General features: G+C 39.3%; 1 protein-coding gene across 9 annotated transcripts; it reads right to left on the bottom strand.

The window, feature by feature from the left end:
* Positions 1-939: 939 nt before the first annotated feature.
* Positions 940-17742, bottom strand: LOC103703090. 9 transcript variants are annotated; one of them, XM_008785793.4, is made up of 16 exons: positions 16958-17742; positions 16130-16815; positions 15567-15804; positions 14923-15200; positions 9942-10121; positions 8728-9504; positions 8529-8623; positions 8333-8410; positions 8155-8243; positions 7991-8056; positions 7004-7681; positions 5369-5443; positions 4683-4753; positions 4536-4593; positions 2285-2558; positions 940-2065 (listed from the first exon to the last, which is right to left on the bottom strand). In XM_008785793.4, the coding sequence occupies exons 2-16, from the start codon at positions 16534-16536 to the stop codon at positions 1326-1328; spliced, it is 4104 nt and encodes a 1367-aa protein (XP_008784015.1). In that variant the 5' UTR covers positions 16537-16815; positions 16958-17742; the 3' UTR covers positions 940-1325. The 9 variants fall into 9 exon arrangements, with proteins under 9 accessions (XP_008784015.1, XP_026658784.1, XP_026658785.1 ...); XM_026802983.2 differs by having other exon boundaries at positions 17446-17742; XM_026802984.2 differs by having other exon boundaries at positions 8728-9286; positions 9374-9504; positions 16130-17741.
* Between the last annotated feature and the right edge of the window lie 1104 nt (positions 17743-18846).

The raw sequence follows: 18846 nt of genomic DNA, 5'->3' as shown, positions 1-18846 counted from the left end.
GTTTACCATTAGTTGAAATTACACTTACTACCTGCTTCTTAAAATACAGTAACAAATTAAGAACAGCATTTCTATATCCATTAGTAGATTGGAGAGAAAAGGCTCCAACCGCTCTAAAATTCAAAAAAAAAAAAAAAATCAAGCATACCACATCATTAAGGGTCATGTATAAAATCTTATTTCTAATATAATATTTTTAATGACTGCTATTGAGGATCATCTCTGGCAATGGGAACAAGAGACATCTCAATTAGAAGTACCGTCAGAGTTAGCCTTCGAATGGTATGAAACCTTTCAAGTCTTATCTCAGCCTTGAAATTATTAAGATATAAATAAGTTAGCTCGATTTAACTTCCACTTGTTGAGACTTATCAAATCTCTTTCTTTCCTCACTCCAGCGCCCACATTTGTCTAACCTGATTCAGGCTGCTATGAGAATAATCGAGCCGAAACTCATGGATCAACAAAATTAATAGGATGAACATTTTAGAAGAATGACTCTTTGCCTATCCTCCACCGGACCAAACACTGTCATGTACCAACCGGATCTCTCTCCTATACAACTTCCAAGTATGAAGACCTTCATAACAAGATTAAGTTGTCAACGGCAAAAATGACAATAACCCAGTTCGCAAGCATCATTAGGGTGCAGTAAAACAACCACGTTCCAAAAGAAAAACATATATATCTCCCACATTAAAACTTGCATCGCAAGTTTCAACAATCAGATAAATAAAATCCTGTGCTTTGACATGTATGGAAGTCAAACCGTCAGAAGGAAAGCAATTTCAAAATTCATGTAGTCAAACACCAGGTCACCTTGAGATCCGATGGTTTGCCAAACAACAGAAGTGACAGAACATCAGGGGCCTCACCTGATCACAATATAAATAAATTGATGATCAAATGCATCAGAAAGAAGCGCTTAAGAGAGCGTGCTTGAAACAACTATTTGCTTAACCATATGAGAAGAAGAATCCAGGAAATGGGTGAATGTACAGTTGTGATGTTCGGTGGGTCCAGGAAGATGGATGAGAATGCGACCACCAGAAAGGTTATAAAAGTCAAGAATGCTAACCTGAAGTAATACAAATTGGATCAATGCTTGATTCAGATTGAAATTTGTTACAAGGAGAGACCTCAGATGACAGGACAATTGCGATCTGCCAAGAAGTTTAAAAAGGTATACAAAAGAATGGACTGGCCTAGTTACAAACTCTAACCTGCTTGGGGTTGACATTTGATTAGTTAGTTGTATCAAAATAGAAGCACTAGCATTCTGATCTAGACTCTTGAATATGCACAGGAGGAATAATTGGCACTCTTTAAAAGTTTAATTTCAACTCTGATAAGTCATCCATTGGAATTTCTAGGCCCACCAAATCATCTTGTAATGTATCTTCATCGACATTCAACCAAGAACCAATATCCTGGCCTTGTCCACCCAGCCCTTCAGCTACATCTAATTCATCGATAGAGTCTATTCCATGGAGCGGCAACTTCGGGAATATATTATCATCCACCTCCCTGGACAAATTCTGAGCCGCATTACCTGAACTCTGCAATTCAATTTCTTGGTCAACTTCAGTACCAGCAATGTTCATGGTTTCACCTGAAGGCAACATAAAGCTGGCTGTCTCCATAACTCTGCCAAGACCATTTCCTGAAGTAGATAACTGTGCTATCTTTTGTTTTGGCTTTGTTTTTGTTTTACGCTCACCCCTGCCGCTGCTTAATGATGGACGGCCAGCTTTAGCAGTAGAGTTCCTTGGCAATTCATCTTTATTTGGATCCCTCTCCCTATCAGTCCTTTTCCATTTTGGACCGCCTGGAAGAGTGTTGGTGAGAGTTGGGGGGGCTCTTGAGGCAGCGCTTGTAACAACATCATCAAGTAGCACCTCCCGCTTCTTCCCTCTGTTCGAAGCTGGGTCATTTTTAACAAAAGCTTGGTCGGACATATGAGAAAGGCCTTGATATGAATCCAATGGACCTCTATCAATCTTATAACTAATCCCATGTCTTTCAGGCATACTTGATGTTACACCTGAAGCCAAAGTACCAGAAGCTGCAAATTCACACCAGAAATACCTTATTATAGTTAGACTGGTTGCAAAGAGGACATAACCCATAATATATAGCTGTAGCATGAAAATTATCATAAAAAAGCATTTAGCAAATTAATGAAGTAGTTCTAAAAGCATTGGTATGCACGAACATGCAATATACATAGATACGTACATTTTATGTGCAAATGTTTATTATTTAGATCATCTAAATATCATACCTGAAACTCGAGATCCAAGCTGACAACTACGTGATTCCCCATATATATTTGTAGCAGTTCCAGATGCAATACCATCAGCATATTTTCCATCACTGCTGTGAAGAGGTGCAGAGAGGATTATACACCGAAAAGCAGGTTCACTAAAGCAGCTTCGACCTGTTTCCTCAAATTTCTGACATCTGGCAAGAGTTCGCTTGGCAAAGGCCAAGGCAAGTTGTTTTGAAACCTTGCTGACACCACTCTTATGACTTGAACCATGACTTCCACGACCACCCTATCAAAATAGCAGGTCTTAAAGGCATTTCCCAATTAATTGCATGCAATATTTCACGTTTGTCACGAAATCAAAGATTTTTATCTAATACAAGTGGATATTCTGCAAATTGGTTTGACCTTGCAGTCAGGGTACGTAGAGTACCCAGATTAGTGGCTAGTCTCTGTCTGACATGTATCCCTTGAGGATGGAGACACTTAATTCATGAATCTTAACAAAGAAAATGAACATGCAAATGATATGATATAATAGTTTACTTGAGGGGCTCTCCAGTGTTGATTTATAAACATGAGAATGATGAGCTAATTCTGGCATTGAAAGAGCATGTAAAAATTCAAAGGTTTTACAATAGATAATTAGCATAAGACTGAAAAAAAAGAAATCTGGTGCTGTACACTGTGGAAAGATTTACCAGGACATGCCATCACAAAAATGGAAATATTAGGACAAAGACTGATTTAAATAAAAGCTAATAATAATTTGCCTCCTAGTTTACTGAAAATAGCAGATACCACATCAACCATGTTAATAAAGACTGTGGTCCACATGCGAATGAAATAATGCAGACAGAAGCAAGCAAACAAAAGAAGTTTACCTTTGTATTGGATTACCAAAGGAAAATCATCTAGAGTTTTGATGACTCCAAAGCATGCCAACACTCAAACAGGTTGTGGATTAACGAGGTGAAAGTAAAAAATGAAAGAATCCAAAATTAGAAAATAAAAAAATAAAGAAGAAGACAAGATATGATATGAACTCCGAACCCTTATTACCGCAAAATGACTGTAAAGCAAAAAGTACCTAAAGCTTTCAGCATATCCAAAATGGACTCTTCTTTTACACATCACCATCTAACAAATCAATTTTCCTTATCATACATTTTTGCTAGTTTCTGTTAGACAGGTACATACACAAACATATTTAAATAGTAACCAACAAACATACACACATACATAATGGCAACAAAAATAAAAAAGCATATTGAACACTAATCACAATTGCAGGTACAAGATATAACTATCCAAGAACAAGACTAAATATGGCAATTGTAATTAGTTGACCCCCTGCGCCCCCCCCCCACCCAAAAAAAAAAAAAAACAAAAAAACAAACCCAAAAAAAAAAACCAAACCCAAAAAAAAAAAACAGAAAAACGCCAATACAAGATTGACAAAATTGATAGGAGTAAACAAATCTTACAACCTAAAAAGTCTATCTGAATAGAGATGAGATGGTTTTAGGAATTTCTTCTCTTTTTTTCTGGTTATAAAATATAGAAATCCAAAAGCTGCTGATATATCTTTGCCGCAAAACATTTATGTGGTTGCTTGATCAACTGGTCGGGAAAAAGCCAAGATAGGTTCCATACTAGGAAGAAAAAGGTTAATAGGTCAAAGTCCAGAACGACTAAGGATAGTTAATAGTAATAGCAGGCAAAAGCATAAGCTTGGGCTGCTTTTAAGACCAGGTAGGCTTCTCTGATGCCTATTGTCCAAAACAAATATTACTTCTATTGCCAGACTCAAAACAGAGGCATCAAGAGATGAGGCAGAAATTCTAGCCCTGAAAGAAGTAATGATATACCCTGTACAATAATTGCAACAGGAACGATCTCCACTTTGAGGAAGAAAAACAGCTCCACAGAGAAAGATGGAGATGAGTAAAGGACAAAAATTAAGAGAGTAATTTGACATAAAAAATGAACATATGCCAATCATTCAGCTTCCATAGAAGGTACATAACAAGTATGGTTAGCAATATACAGGACAAATTTGATTAGTTAAACGCGACCAGTTCCAACTGGTAGCTTGATGCATGAGTTTATTGGATAATGCATCTCTTAGTCCATTCATGGAAAGTTTTTTACAACTTCACACATGAAAATTTAATAGATGAAGAATTACGTTGTATGTTTCCTCTTACATTGAACTTAAACATTATGTCATCACCTTCTAGAAGGGGAAATTAAGAACAATTACCATTAGCTTTTTGTATGCCATCTCAACAAGTTTGTTCATTGCAAGCTGCTCAAGGTTCCTGCAAATTAGTAATTGAAGATGTTTGGTCACACAGGATGAGCTACACGCTGTAACTTGCAAGGCAGTCCAGAATATGTAAATACATACCTCTCCTCAATTTCCTTCACATTTTGAATAGCTTTTTCCAATGAATGCAACTGATTTTTCTTTTTCATCACCTATTAAATCAGTAAAATGTCAATGCATTATATTAGCAACCGAAGAAGACCCCAATGAATAAGTTGCTTTCATGTTTCTTTTAGAATAAAATAATTGCAATAACGGAACAGGTTATGGTCGGAGAGATGTTGCAAAACTGTACCGAGCTTTATTTGCAACCTCTGACCATATAGCATGAACTTTTTCCTAAACTAGTTACAAACTGCAGGTTGTGTATCACACTTCAAGACAAAAAGTACATGCAAAAGCGGAATGTTTGTTCTTTTATTTCCTTGCATATCATCCAAAAAAATCAAAAGGTAACAGCCAGTGCTTGGGGAAATAGAAAATACTGCTCACTCCATGAGGGCTAAAAGAATACATAACAGGATGGAATTGCACAACCTTAAATAATAAAGTGAGTTGTTTTAGAATGATTTAATTATTTTAAAAGGCAGATTAACTTATAGGAAAACAGAAAAAATTGAATAAGGCAGATTAACTGATAAGTAAACAGAAAAGATTGAATAAGGCAGATTAACTTATAAGATAAAAAGATTGAATGAGGCAGATTAACTTATAGGCAAACAGAAAAGATTGACATATAAGAAAAGGATATATTGTAAAAATACAACCTGCCGGTACATCTCCATCTTAAGCTCTGAAATAGCACTGCCGATCTCACAGTCGTCACCCTCAGCTAGATCAGGCTGTAATAAAGAAATTCAACAAAAAAAGCGGGAATTTCGTGTGAGAGATTTCATCATCAAGCATAAAGAGAAAATATTAACATGTTCAAATTTTTGCAGCTGGTGACGAGCTGTTAAAAATATAAAGCATAAAGCATACGAAATAAGATCATAGATAAAAGGCTCAAAGAAATGACGGGCCTAGAAGTCTTCACCTTCCCCCTTGGAAGGCAAATTGAGGCATATCTTTAGATTGTTTAAAAAATTTAGGTTGAGACAATTGTAATTTGCAACACTTATGCTACTTGAAGCAAGTGAAACATGGATAATACTGTCAGCTAATGTTACATAAGCATAATTTTAGTGAGGCATGAGGAGAAAAAAAATCATTGGCATTGACCTCTGTTTGATCTCTAGCTTACAAGATAACACACCGGCAACTATTTTCAACTAAGCTCCAGTATTTGATTAAAAAGGGGTAATCAAGTTGTCAGACTAAGTGCTAAAGCACAAAGATAAAGAGGCGGAAGGAGAGATTGTGTGAGATAGAGCTTGACTATTCTTTTTTCCCTTTCCCATTTCATATAAATTACAATGTTGTCATTAAACAGAAGGGCAAGGTATTGGATTATGCAAGAAAAACATGAAGCCCTTCTCCATAAGAAGAATCAGCTAATCTGGTCCTCTATATATCAAAGAAAAAAACTGTGAACCAGACATTGTGTCAAAATAGGTAGGCAATGCAATTCAATGATATCAATAAGAAAGGGAATTGAGCAATGAGGATTGCACAGACAAGGGTGACTGTGTAATCTAGAATGTTCAGGTAATAAGCTAAATGGATGCCATATAACCAAATAGTTTTTCCCTCTCTTGGGTGTGCCTGTGGGGGAATAGTTGAGAGAAAATTAATTATAAACCAGAGGCCCCACTAAAAGGTTGTTAAGCTTAACTTTACTGGTGGCTCAGTGGAAAGCCTAGATGCCAAAGGTGTCAGAGGGTAAACATTTAACTATATTAAACACAATGATTAAAAGGACCAATATTGCCATCATTACAAGGTTTAGATGTACTTGAGCAATTGGAGATTATGGAAGTGGTAAGCTAAGCTGAAGCATATACAAAAGGTGAAAAACATCATAGATCGGCCTCCAGATATGACATTCCTTACGAGAAAGCTACTATTTATGGGAAACTATCACGATCAATTAACTTAGGCCTGGTACACACACTCCATTCCTTCTTGAAAAGAGACAAGGAGAACACACATACATATATAAAAACAGGCAGAAACAAGTGAAAATGAAGCATGAATACATGGCGAGAAACAGCCACAGGAAGATGGGAGGTCTAGAAATCCAACCACAAAAATGATTTATTCGCTTTGATGCTTTCTATTAGAGATTTTCCTTCATTTCCTGTTATCTGTAAATGTACTTGCTGTTTTTATATATTTTTATAAAATGAACCTTCAACAGTCAATAACAAGACAGATGTAGCAAAATACAAGTAATTCAGTGCTTGCCCAACAAAGAGGAAATAAATCAAATGAAAGATACGATTGTAGAAAAGAATGCATACCACTGACTCAGGATATAGGCCTATACTGTGCAGCTCCATCAAGACCCTATCATCCAAAGACATATGCTCAAACTGACACTCATATGTGGAAGTACCAGAAAAACTTGTACCCATGGTCAGTAGATGATTCGAATTAGTTTGCCCGAACTCTGAAAGAGACCCATTATCTGAATGTTTCATGATACTGTTTTCAGCCAATACCTCATCACCAGATATGAAATTATGAATATTTGAACTCCTGAAGTTGCTAGACATCATAAATCCATTGCAAGGAATACTATCTCCTGAGCGGTTTTTCTGATTCTTAAACTCAAGGTCCATTTCAAACCCAGATTTCATATAATGTGCCTCATGTTCATTTTGAACATTGCTATTAGTGCCATAAGGAAAATAATCACTTGAAAACTGCAAAACCGTATCTCCTTGTTCCATGTCGCAGTCAAGCTGCTCCGTTCCTTCTTCTGAAATGAAGGCTGAGAGAAGCCTTTGTGATAGTGGAACGATTTTCTCAAGCCACTTCTCTGTTTCTACTTTTCCGCATGCTGTGTTGGCATGCTTTGGCACATCAACTGAAGACAGATTCCCAACAGATTTATTCGGTCCAACAACATTTGTTTGACTTTGTTCAATAGAAAAAGAAGAGTGAGGTGATAGTACTGTTTGGCATGCAAGCTCACCCTGAAAGAAAACATATTTATATATATCAAATATCCATAAAGACAACCACCAAAACAGAAAAGATATGTCACTGTTCCAAAGTTGTCTGCAATAAACTGGTATTGCAATACCAGCCTGTGGGCCATGGAAATGAAAAGATTACTAAGAATTGAAAGAAATTGAGATAACAATGGAGGAAGCCCCAATGTCTCCGAAGGTCAATAAGGAAAACAAAAGGAACAGAGAGCTAGAGCGAGAAGTTAGGCTTCGTCTTTATTCAGAATAAAAAGAAGCAGATGTTGTAAGAAGAGACTTGGAAAGAGTTGATACCGTTCTGTCATGAGCAACATCAAGCATGTTAGACAAACTTTCATCAATCTCCTCCACAAAATATATCTGATACAAAGGTTGATTCAACAAGAAAAAAAAAATGAGAACAATATTAAAAATATAAATTCAACTAAAATATAAATTGCAGCAGAATAGAAACTAGCCTGATTCTTCACATAGGTTATATCTTCCGAAGTAACAAAAGCAAAAATTGGTTCCATTTTCTTCCAGAAAGAACTAGAGCATGCATTATCTGCAAAAGAAAGAAAGCTGAAATTTAAAACAAAAAAATGACAATCGAAAAAGGAAGGTCTTTGATGTTTAAAAATCAAAATAGCTAACAGGGTGGATGCACACAGCTAGCATTGCGAGCAGCATTTGCAGCTGCTAACATCTCTTCACGATCATCATCCAATTCACCTACAAATTGTAAATATATAAGATGCCTGCATATTTGCATATAGGTAAAAAGAGAATACCAAAAATCTATTGCAAAATCTAAAAATATTATTTATAGAAAAACTACTAAATATACAACCTGTCAAGTCTGAGGAACCACTGTTTATAATTTGTGCAGGACGAGAATAAGCCTTGCGATCAGACACCTTTTTGGAAGGAGGGCGACCTACCCTACTGCACCAAAGAAACATTAATTAAATTAAGCATGGATGAAATTAGTAACCAGCTAGTAAAAAAATAACAGATTTTCACTCTCTTGGAAAATCAAATGGCAGCACCTTTCACTCTTATCAGAACCAGGCCTCCCGCTTTTTAGTGGCTTTGCTGTGTCAATATGCTCTGATTTTTCTTTCATTAAGGTTAAGCATGCTTTTGCCTGCATTGAACCTCTTCCACTCCTTCCTTGCCTCCGAACTCCATCTCCAATTTCTTCTTTTGAAGGAACCTTATTCTTCTTTGTAGGCAAAACAACAGCCATTGTTTTATGGACTGTATTCAGGGGCCCATCCTCTAACTCACCATTATCAATTCCTTTTTCTTTAAGCTTGTTTCCAATAGCTCCTGATTCCTCACTTTCTGATAATCCAGCTGGAGATGGCAGATTATCAGGTTTCAAATTTGACTGCAGAGTGTTATGAGATATACCCCTGGAAGGTACAGGCCCACCGGACTCCAGAGTTGTTAATCTTGCCCCAACATCAGGAGCTACAAATCCTTCAGGCGAAATCTGAGCTTCATCAAAATTCGAGACTGGAGAAACCACATTTGCCCTTCTTGTCCGGGAGATTTTTTGTGGACGTTGACCCCCCCATTGAGTTACAGGGGGTGATGATGATCCTGCAGGCATGGGTCGCTTACGATTGGTCACCCCAGTTAAAGGCTGGACTTTGCTTAGGGAAGGGGCTTGCTCCCATCCATCAATACCTCCAGATGTGCGAGGAAAATTAGAAGCAGCATTCATGATAGCAGCTGAACCTGTCCTCGGTGCCCTAGATGCTTTTCCTTTGGTCAAAGGACTTTGACTACCTGGTTGAGCATCCTCACGGGCATTTAGCCTGGATATCAGGATGACTTAAAGTCACTTTAATAAATGGAAGTATGATAAATGACAGAAAAAAATGGACAAAAATTTATATAAAAAAAAAGGTCCCTATGAGACCATAAATACCTTATCATAAGCAACAAGCATTGTGCTGTTCAATAAGGTTGTAATTATATAAACTAGCACATCGGACATGCAATGCACATGACACACAGCATAGCCCATGAAACAGTTGCAATCAAGTTTGGAAGCAGTGGAGATCAATGGGTGAAAATAATGTATGAGAATGGAGCCAAGAGAGTCAATGAAAGAAAAACAGGAATACTAGTATTAATGATTTGTCAAATCAATGAGTTGAAATTTTGTGTCATATAATACAATAGCTCCTAGCTATCAAAGCAGAATAAATGCAGATGTCAAGTTTGGAAGACCGCACAAAAGTATACATACTTATTATTTCCTTTAGCTATAATCCGCTCCTTATCTAGTCCAGCAGAGCGCTCTCTTCGCTCATTTGAAAGAGAGCAATTATCCAAGTCATTCCTGGGCATCACACGGGAACTACCACCACTTAATTGGGAACTGCCATCAATCTTGTTGCTTCCTACAATTCCACTGGATGATCCAGGTCTGCAAGATAGGAAGTTCAAGAAGAAATAGAAGAATTTCTCTCAATTCTATAACCACATAAACCTAACCGAACAATGAACACAATAGTGACTGAACAGCAAGTATGTCAATTGTCAAGTATCTAAAGCATTTATAGCAAGGCTAAAATGCAAAAAAAAGTCAGAAATTAATTTCTTGCTTTTTTCTTACACAAGGTTAAAAAAATGATAAAAGGATAAGCTTGGAAGCAGCAACAGCGAAACCATGAGTAGAGCTTTTCCTTTTTCTTGTGAAATGAAAAGTAACAATCATAATGCAAAAATTGGGAGGCAGCTCAAGAAAGAGGATGAGAGGGCAGAGGTTGTACTCCCATGGCAAAATATCCAAGAGAAAGGACGCAGCTTATCCATGAATAAGAAATAAACAGAACAAGCAACATACAAGAAGAGAGAGCTGTGGTGTCCAAACAGTAACAGTACTAGATCCAAACCCAAAAACCAACTGGAACAAAGCTCATCCCATAGAGAATGTAAGTAGCAAATAGACCCCATTTAAGCTTGGCATCCATGAAAACTATCACAAAGCTTTCTTTCTAAACGGCCAGATGAGGGATAAGCTTCCGTTCTTCTTTGTCTCTTCCATAAATAACAAATTTCCTTGAAAAAAGCTGTCACTCCATTGCGTTGGTTACCACAATTAAGAGACCAAATGTTTGAAGTACTAAGAATCAAATATTTGATTTAATATAGCTATTTGATTTTCATCCTCCAAAATAAAAAAAAAATCTTTGAACAAGCCCAGAAGTGCTTAAAGCTATCAGAAAACCAAGGAGATGAAATATCATATATGTACAGAAATCAAGAGCATAATGTGATATAGACATATCCCTCTCACAAAATGTTTGAGGATTATTATATGTAAATAAGTACAGAGACATGCAACAAGACTTATAACATCAATGTGGGGCACGTTCATGCATACTATTTTACTACTTGGTCCTAGCCACACTCATCCAACAGGCATTTGGTTATTTGCAGTTCTGCACTACAGCCTACAATTGAATTTCCAAGTCATCTTAATAAATTCTCCCTCACTTTATCCTACTAATAATACCGCTAAGTCCCCCTGTTCATCATCCAACACTATAATACATAAGATCGCTACAGTTTTCATTTTTTATAATCACCTAAAAACTTCATGCAAGTCTCAGTTATAGCTCATGGTCACACAGTGGATGATCACATAACTCTCCACACAAAACTCCTATCCATCCACCCAGCCAATTAACTCCTATCTGAGACATTTCCATTTATTATTGTATCCTTCCATTAACAAACTTGAAAGTTAGCATGCCCACCATTTCCAAACTCTTCATTTCATACTTACAAAAAGAAATAGTGATTCCGGTTAGCTAGTTTTTCTACTTTTTATTATAAAACTTCCATTTTCTAATACTCTATTCACCCTTCTATAGTTATATAAGTCAACATTATATCCTAGACAATATTGTATATTGTTGATGCCTAAATCATGCCCGACCATGTTCTGATGATCTGGAGGTGTGGAGGGCACAGACCAACCTGCTCGGTCCATAGTGGTGAATGACGGAGAAGAGAGGCCCGTTGGGGTGGCTCCGGCCAGGCCCCCTCCGATGCTTAAATCAGACGGGATTTAGAATAACAATGAGAAATAGCAAGCGAATAAAAAGCAACATAATAGAACAATATTTCTGGATCGTTAGGCCTTGAGTGCATGGCCCAAAGTGCTAAGCCTAGAGTACTCAGTATGGGAGCTCGGTTTGGAGTGCTCGACATAAGAGATAGGCTGGGGAGCTTGGCCACAAAGGCACAGCAGCATGACTTGGCTTAGCTTCACAGGTTACCTCAATTGGTCGGCCTCATTGATAGAGCTACTTCCACCATCCGAGCTAACAAGTCTAACTCGGCCTGAGAAGTGCGGGACAAGTGATACACCTTGAAACTGACCACAGTCGACGTGGTGGACTGGCCAATTAGAACCTTCTATGAAGCCTCCAATCTGCCAACCAAGGCCCGCCATGTGGCAAGCCTAGAAGGTGCGCGAGGAACCCTTTGAATTTCAAAATCTTTCCATAAATGGCAACACTTCAGCCACAATAGCGGATGGTTTCCCAAACCGCTTATGGGAGATGAGCGGGGTGTAACGCACGTGCAAAATAATTGCACGTGATCTCTAACACGCGCGGCGGCCTGCCAAAGATGGCCAGCCCACAAGTCTAAATTCTCCGGCGAAGTGTGCCAACCCTCACCTATACAACTCAATCCTAGGAGCACCCTCCAGGTAAGTGCTCTCGAGCCCTAGCAAAGCAACGTGCTATCACTCTCTCAACCTCCACTATTCCCTAAGTGTCACTCTGACTTACGCACCGGATAGTCCTCCATTGGACACTCTTCGGCAAGAGGACTTCTTTGTCTTTATCGTTTTAGGCCGAACTTGACGTTAGACCGAAATCTCAAGCATGACCTCAACCTTATGGCGTGGTTTCGAGTGCGTCCCCAGTTTGCACGACCTGAGCAGCTGACCGCCAAGCCCTCCAACAACCTCTTCCGCTCGGCGCCACGGTCATACGGACCCTCAACGGCAACATATATAAAGGAACTACTTTTTCCATATTGAAACTCGATGCGTCCAGACATACAAAGATAAGGCTTGAAGAGTCTTATTGTTGTCAACCCACTAACAATCGAACAAGTCACTTTATAAGTAGTTCAAACTTAATGATTGATACCTCATACACAAGTTCAACCAATAGTCAAAAGATTCATAAGTAACCTCATATGGTGTTATAACATATATTATCGAATAACAATAAAAGCTATGCATGGGTTTTTGCCCTTCACACTAAGTTCCTCAAAGGAGTAATTACTAAGATGGCCTTCTTGAAATGACCAAATTATTTCAACCACTCCATCTCTCTCCCTTAGATTCATCTTATACTTCCTTCTTGTTACTTGTTACAATTATGTTCGTCAGACAGTCTTTTAGTCTTAAAAATCACACTGAAATGATTTAATACCAACCAAGCACAATAAAAAAAATATCTCCATAGTCTAATCAACACCTATTAAGTATGAAGATTCTTTTATTCCTTACCAAATCAACCTCTACTTTAGTTGCCCTAGCCAAGGATTTAGGGACGTCCTACGTATCCCAACTGAAACCAATCAGGCCCAGTCGGTACCAAGCTGGTTCGGCCGATATCAGGCACGACCCAACTGTGTCATTTGATTTGGAAAAAGAGAAAGAAAAAGACAGCAACGGGTACGGCTGCAAATGGGTCGGGTCGGGTCGAGTTCTGAGTGACCCCAATCCGATCCAGTTCCTTGTTCGGGTCCTAATTTTGGACCCAGACCCGACCCGACTGAAAATCGGGTCGGGTCCATGCCTACAAAATTTGATCCGACAGATGATTCAAGTCGGGTCGGGTCCGGATCTATGTATTTTTATATTCAAACTTCCACTATATAATAGTAAATAACATCAAGCAAAAAAAATGGGTCGGGTCGGCTCCAGGTCCGAGTCGAGATTGGGTGGACCTGACCCGAAAAATAGAAAGGGTCCAAATTTAGAACCCGACCCGGCCCCGCGGGTCCTAAAATTCAGGTTGGGTCGGGTCAAGTCTTACGCGGGTCGAGTCGAGTCAACCCATTTGCAGCCCTAGCAACGGGGGGTCATGCTCTCTCTCTCTCTCTCTCTCTAGTTTAGTCATAGGGAAAGTACAGCCAGAGACTGAGAAAGAGAAGGGAGGAGAGAATGATAGAAAGATAGAAGAGAGAGGATAAGTTAAAAATTGCACAAACAAAACAAATATTCACTCAAATATTCATATAAGGTAAAAAAGTTGAAAAGAAATTGAACAAACAAAAGAAAAATTGGTCTTCCGGTGTGGTACGTGGATGACAAACTGTCTCAAGAGTCGGGCCAGAAGCATCCCATTAGCATCCCGATCCAGGACAAAAACAGTACGAGGCTCAATACATGTGTGTTAAACATTGGCCCTAATAGCTACAGACTGCCCTAATTTTATCATCTCAATGTGTGCATCATGGCAAATGCATCTCTTAACATTATCTTGATACAGATTTCCAACTTTTCAGATCCTCACCACCCCTTACAAGAAGCCTCTCACAATCACTTTTAGTGCATCCTACATAACAATTGATTAAACAACAAAACACCTCAATATCCAATCGAGTCGCAGAAATTGATATTAATGCAATAGCTACAGTGGATGCACTAACCTTCTCCAACCAAGAAACTTAAGAAATCCAGCTACTACTAGCTTCCCCATACATGTATATAACTTACCTAGTTTCCCTTGACTCCCTCTTATTACTAAAATGCAACATACAGAATTTCATTTCTTTGCCAAAGATCAAGAGAGCTGACAGCCTTTAGTTAATTATGTTTATACATAGATCACTTAGAGGTTTTTTTATTATTAACACCATTCTCTACGTATTTAACTCAATTTCTAACCTACTTCTCTAACTTGCAGTTTTGCTAATTATCAAACTTTCCACCAAACTCTTGATGAAAGCATATTTTAAAGTGACAAATTGTCAAAATGTTCCTGACACCATCATAAAAGTATAGTCAAAATCCTCTTGCAATTTTGCCAGCATGTAAAAAGCAGACTCACAGGCAAGCATCGGATTTTGACAACCAACGAAGCAAGCAAACTACTAGATTATGAGGAACCACCATACCTTCCTATGGCAACTAGCAATTTACACCAACATGTGAGTTTAAGATTGTTACAAAAAATCATGTGCAAAATTACCGGAATCCGAGGTTATCACATGAACGTGGACGGGGTTCATTATTCGGCCTCTGTTGAATTGCCTGTTTGATGTCTCGATCACCCTCTGTGACTCTGTTAACCATTGTGCCAACAGAGCGTTTTCTTTTCAGTTTTTTCTCCAACCCATCACCGCCAGGAGGGAGCCCACGAATCTTGTCTTCAGAGGGCATTGGTCCACCATTGCAGCCCCTGAGAATATTTTTATCCTTGTCTGTTGTTGTACCTTGCCTCACAGGAACAGCACCACGCCCTTCCAACTGAAGCAGAAAGAGGAAAACTATTTATAGTGTACACTAAACATATAACAACAATATCTGATATTATTTTCATCAAACAATTGCCCACTGATCAGAAATAAATAGCTATATGCTGCTTCTCATAAGAGATCAGACATGCATAGTATTAAAAATATCCCACGAGTTTTGAATAAAGACCAATATAACTAGCAAAGAAAACACTCAAATTTAAGCCTCACAGATGGATGGTGTGAAAGAAAATGAATGAAAATGATAAGGAAAGTGCTTATTCCTGACTGTAAAACTAGCACCATCGGTACAATTAAAAATCCATCCACAAAAGTTCAAAAGCCTTAAGCAAATAACACCTTGATAAGAAATACAAACCCGTACTTCCGCCATTGATGAGCGAACACGCTTATTTGGAACAACATTCTTTGTCCTGTCCTCCAATCTCGAACTTGCAGCTTCTGCAGGGTTTTGATGAGCCTGACCACCCATCTTTAACAAATTTGCACTACCTGACTTCTCACTTGACGGTTCACTTCTTTGTCGTTTCCTTGAGAGAATGTTGCGATACTTATCCAATTTCAGTATTGATTCGTGCAAGAACTTTGCTCTATCCCTGGTCAAAGTGACGCTATATCTTCAGCAAACAACCACTATTGGACATGTCCTGGTTTTCTAATGAGACTATATGTAACCAATATTCTGGTTCGAAGGATTTTCAGCACTTGTTCTGTGTGCCTTAGAACTGAGACATTTAAACCCTTCGGCCAGGTAAAAGTTGAAAGGATTCTGGTTTGTGTTACAATGAGATATATCAAAAACAGTCTACAATTATACTGCACTGTAAATTATTGGGTAAAATGGACAAAGGCACACCATGGATACAGTATGCATAATGAGCCAGTCTGAGAATCAAGGAAAAAGGAAAACAATTAGAATACCTGGCCCTGTTTGATGACTCTAGCACGCTTGCTTTGAAACGTTTTAGCTCCTCGGATGCTATAGGAGGGAGTGGCTTAGACTGTACAGAACCGAATGAATGCTCCTCAACAGTAAGACCAAGAACCCTTCTTAACTCTCCTGAGCGAGTATACTTCTGCTCGCTCATGGAAATGGGTTCCAGTGTTAAATACTGGGACACTGGCGGGATTTCCATTGATGGAGCTGTGTTTCTGGATGCGCCTGGCCCTGAAACCATGATGCGGTTCTCGAGGCTCTCACGAAAGCTTCCAGACCTTTCCAAATTGGAGGCAGAGTACGTTCCCCGCTGCCCACTTGGATATGTAGCAGCAAAGGACGATGCATCCAGACCACTTGAAGCCAACTCTGCTCTTGTGCTCCCCGCCATTTCGCTCTTAGCTACTCATCCCAAATTAATCCACATTTTGCTCCCACTCATGCACATGACCCTTTCCTTTGCACTTATTGGCATCAAATATGGCATAACTCGATATAAATAACCCACAAATAAAAGGGCAGCATTAAGCATGGGAAAGACAAGACAGACATACAATAAGATTATGAATTTTTTTCTACAACCCCAGAAGCTAAAGTCAACACTTAATCTGCATCACCCAGATTAAAGATTGTTTTTCCCCTTTTCCACAGGAGCTACAACTCCAATACCCTGCTAAAACAAAGCACAAAATAGAAAAGAACTTAAGAAGTGGGAGGATATTGGTGGAAACACAACTAAAACAAAGCACAAAATAGAAACGAACTTAAGAAGTGGGAGGATATTAGTGGAAACACAACAAAGAAACCTCAACCTTCAATTGAAGGGCCAAAGAGACCGCAAAGTAAGTCTAGCGACAACAAGAGCGAATGCACTATTTACAATGCTCGAGCTAAGGTGACTGCCAGAAAGCTCAAGAATTCGACCAAAGGCAGAGTCCCACGAGATCCAAAACGAAAGCTACAAGCAGCAACAGCAACAGAGCCCCCCGGGCAAAGACCAAAAAGAAGAAGAAAAGAAAAAAACAACTTGAAGTCCAGGCATCCAGCACGTAACTAAAAAATTCCGAAACAATCGAACCAAAACCCCAACGAGGACAAGAATTCCAGGGATTTGAGCAAGAAATCCGAAGCAGAACCCGAAGTCGTCAACCGAATGACATCAATTCGGCAACTGTAGCTCCGCAACGCCGGCCGGACAGCCAAGAAAACCATCCGGCGACTGCGACGAAGCGAAATCAGAAGCTTAAGCAACCAAAATCAAGCGAGAGAAGCGAGCTAAGTAAAAGAGGGGCGAGAAAACCCTAATCGCGCGTCGAATCCGGCGATTCCGAGGGCGGGGTCAAACCCTAGTTCACCCTCAATTCTAGGGCTCCTCGCACGATTGCATCGCCTGCAGGCATTCCGCGCTCGGACGGGGTCGGATCGGAATTCGGGGACAGAAGGGCCGGATTCGATGACGGAGTGGACGGACCTTGGACCCTGAGCCGTCGGCGAATGTCTTTAATAAAGCCCCAATAAAACACGCGAGACCGAGCGAGAGAGAGAGAGAGGGAGAAGGGGCGCTATAATTGGGGGGTAAAGAACAAATAATCTTTGGATTGCGATTGGGATGGGGGTTGGAGCCGCCTTTTATTTCCCACTCCCTTTTGGCAGGGTCCTGAGCAGACAAAGCAGCGTATCATGGACCAAATGGGTTCATTTGAATCTCGAATCATGAGAGTCCATTTTGGTAGGCAAAGCATCGCCGAACTAGTATAATGGATGGAATGTACAAAAGATTATTTTGGTACTGCCCTTTGCTACCAGTAAAAAAAGTTGTCATTTGACCATTATATGGAAAGTCAAAGCTTAGGAGATTCATGGAGGTGACTTAGGGTTGATGGATATCTGGAATTCAAAATCCAGATATATTGGGTGACTAAGCTTGAGTACTTGACCATTCTCAAGCGTATTTTCAGGATTTTTATGGGGCAAAAAATGTGTTTAGTCATGATGAAAAATGTATTCTGGTTTGGCATTATCTTTGTGACTTTCCATACATTGGAAGAAAAAAAATCTCGTTTGTTGGAGTTATTTTGTAAGTTGTATGCATTGTATTTAAATCATCATACATGGTTTGCTCTTTTATTATTTTGCAAATTAAGTCCCAATAAATTGTTTTAATATGTCTGTGTAAGCCTTTCTCTCGATCTTGCCACACTTCCAACTTGAACATACTTGTCTATTTTATAATCATCTAGTGTCTATGAGCTCCTAGCCGTAGCATTCCAAAAATAAATATTTTGTATGTAAGCTCTTCCTCAGCCCACTTTCCCCATTGCTTGACATATCTTCGCACATATTGATGTTGAATGAATCATTTTGAAGTGTAATGAAAACATAAATAATTATAGGGAGTACAAATTAAAATTTGATTACTCACGATAAAATCCAGACGAATGTAAAACTTTAATGAGTTCCATGCTAGGATAGCTATCTCATAGGTGTTGCTGGAAATTGGACCCGGGGGCTGCCGCGAACCGAGAGGGGAGGAGCTCCGCTGCCGGGGCGGTAGATGGCGGTGCGTCGACTGGTGGCGTCCTCCTGGAGAGTCCTGCAAGAAAGCCGGTGGCCGGGCTTTCCGGCGCCGGCCCTCCGAAGCTTAAGTCAGAGGGGGCTAATATGTAGGGGAGTGAAGGAGGAGAATGTTTGTTCTCCCTGT

The sequence above is a fragment of the Phoenix dactylifera genome, chromosome 10 (assembly GCF_009389715.1).
Source record: "Phoenix dactylifera cultivar Barhee BC4 chromosome 10, palm_55x_up_171113_PBpolish2nd_filt_p, whole genome shotgun sequence".
NCBI lineage: Eukaryota > Viridiplantae > Streptophyta > Magnoliopsida > Arecales > Arecaceae > Phoenix > Phoenix dactylifera.
The sequence above is the reverse complement of the archived record's forward strand: the minus strand, read 5'-3'. Positions and strand labels throughout refer to the sequence as shown.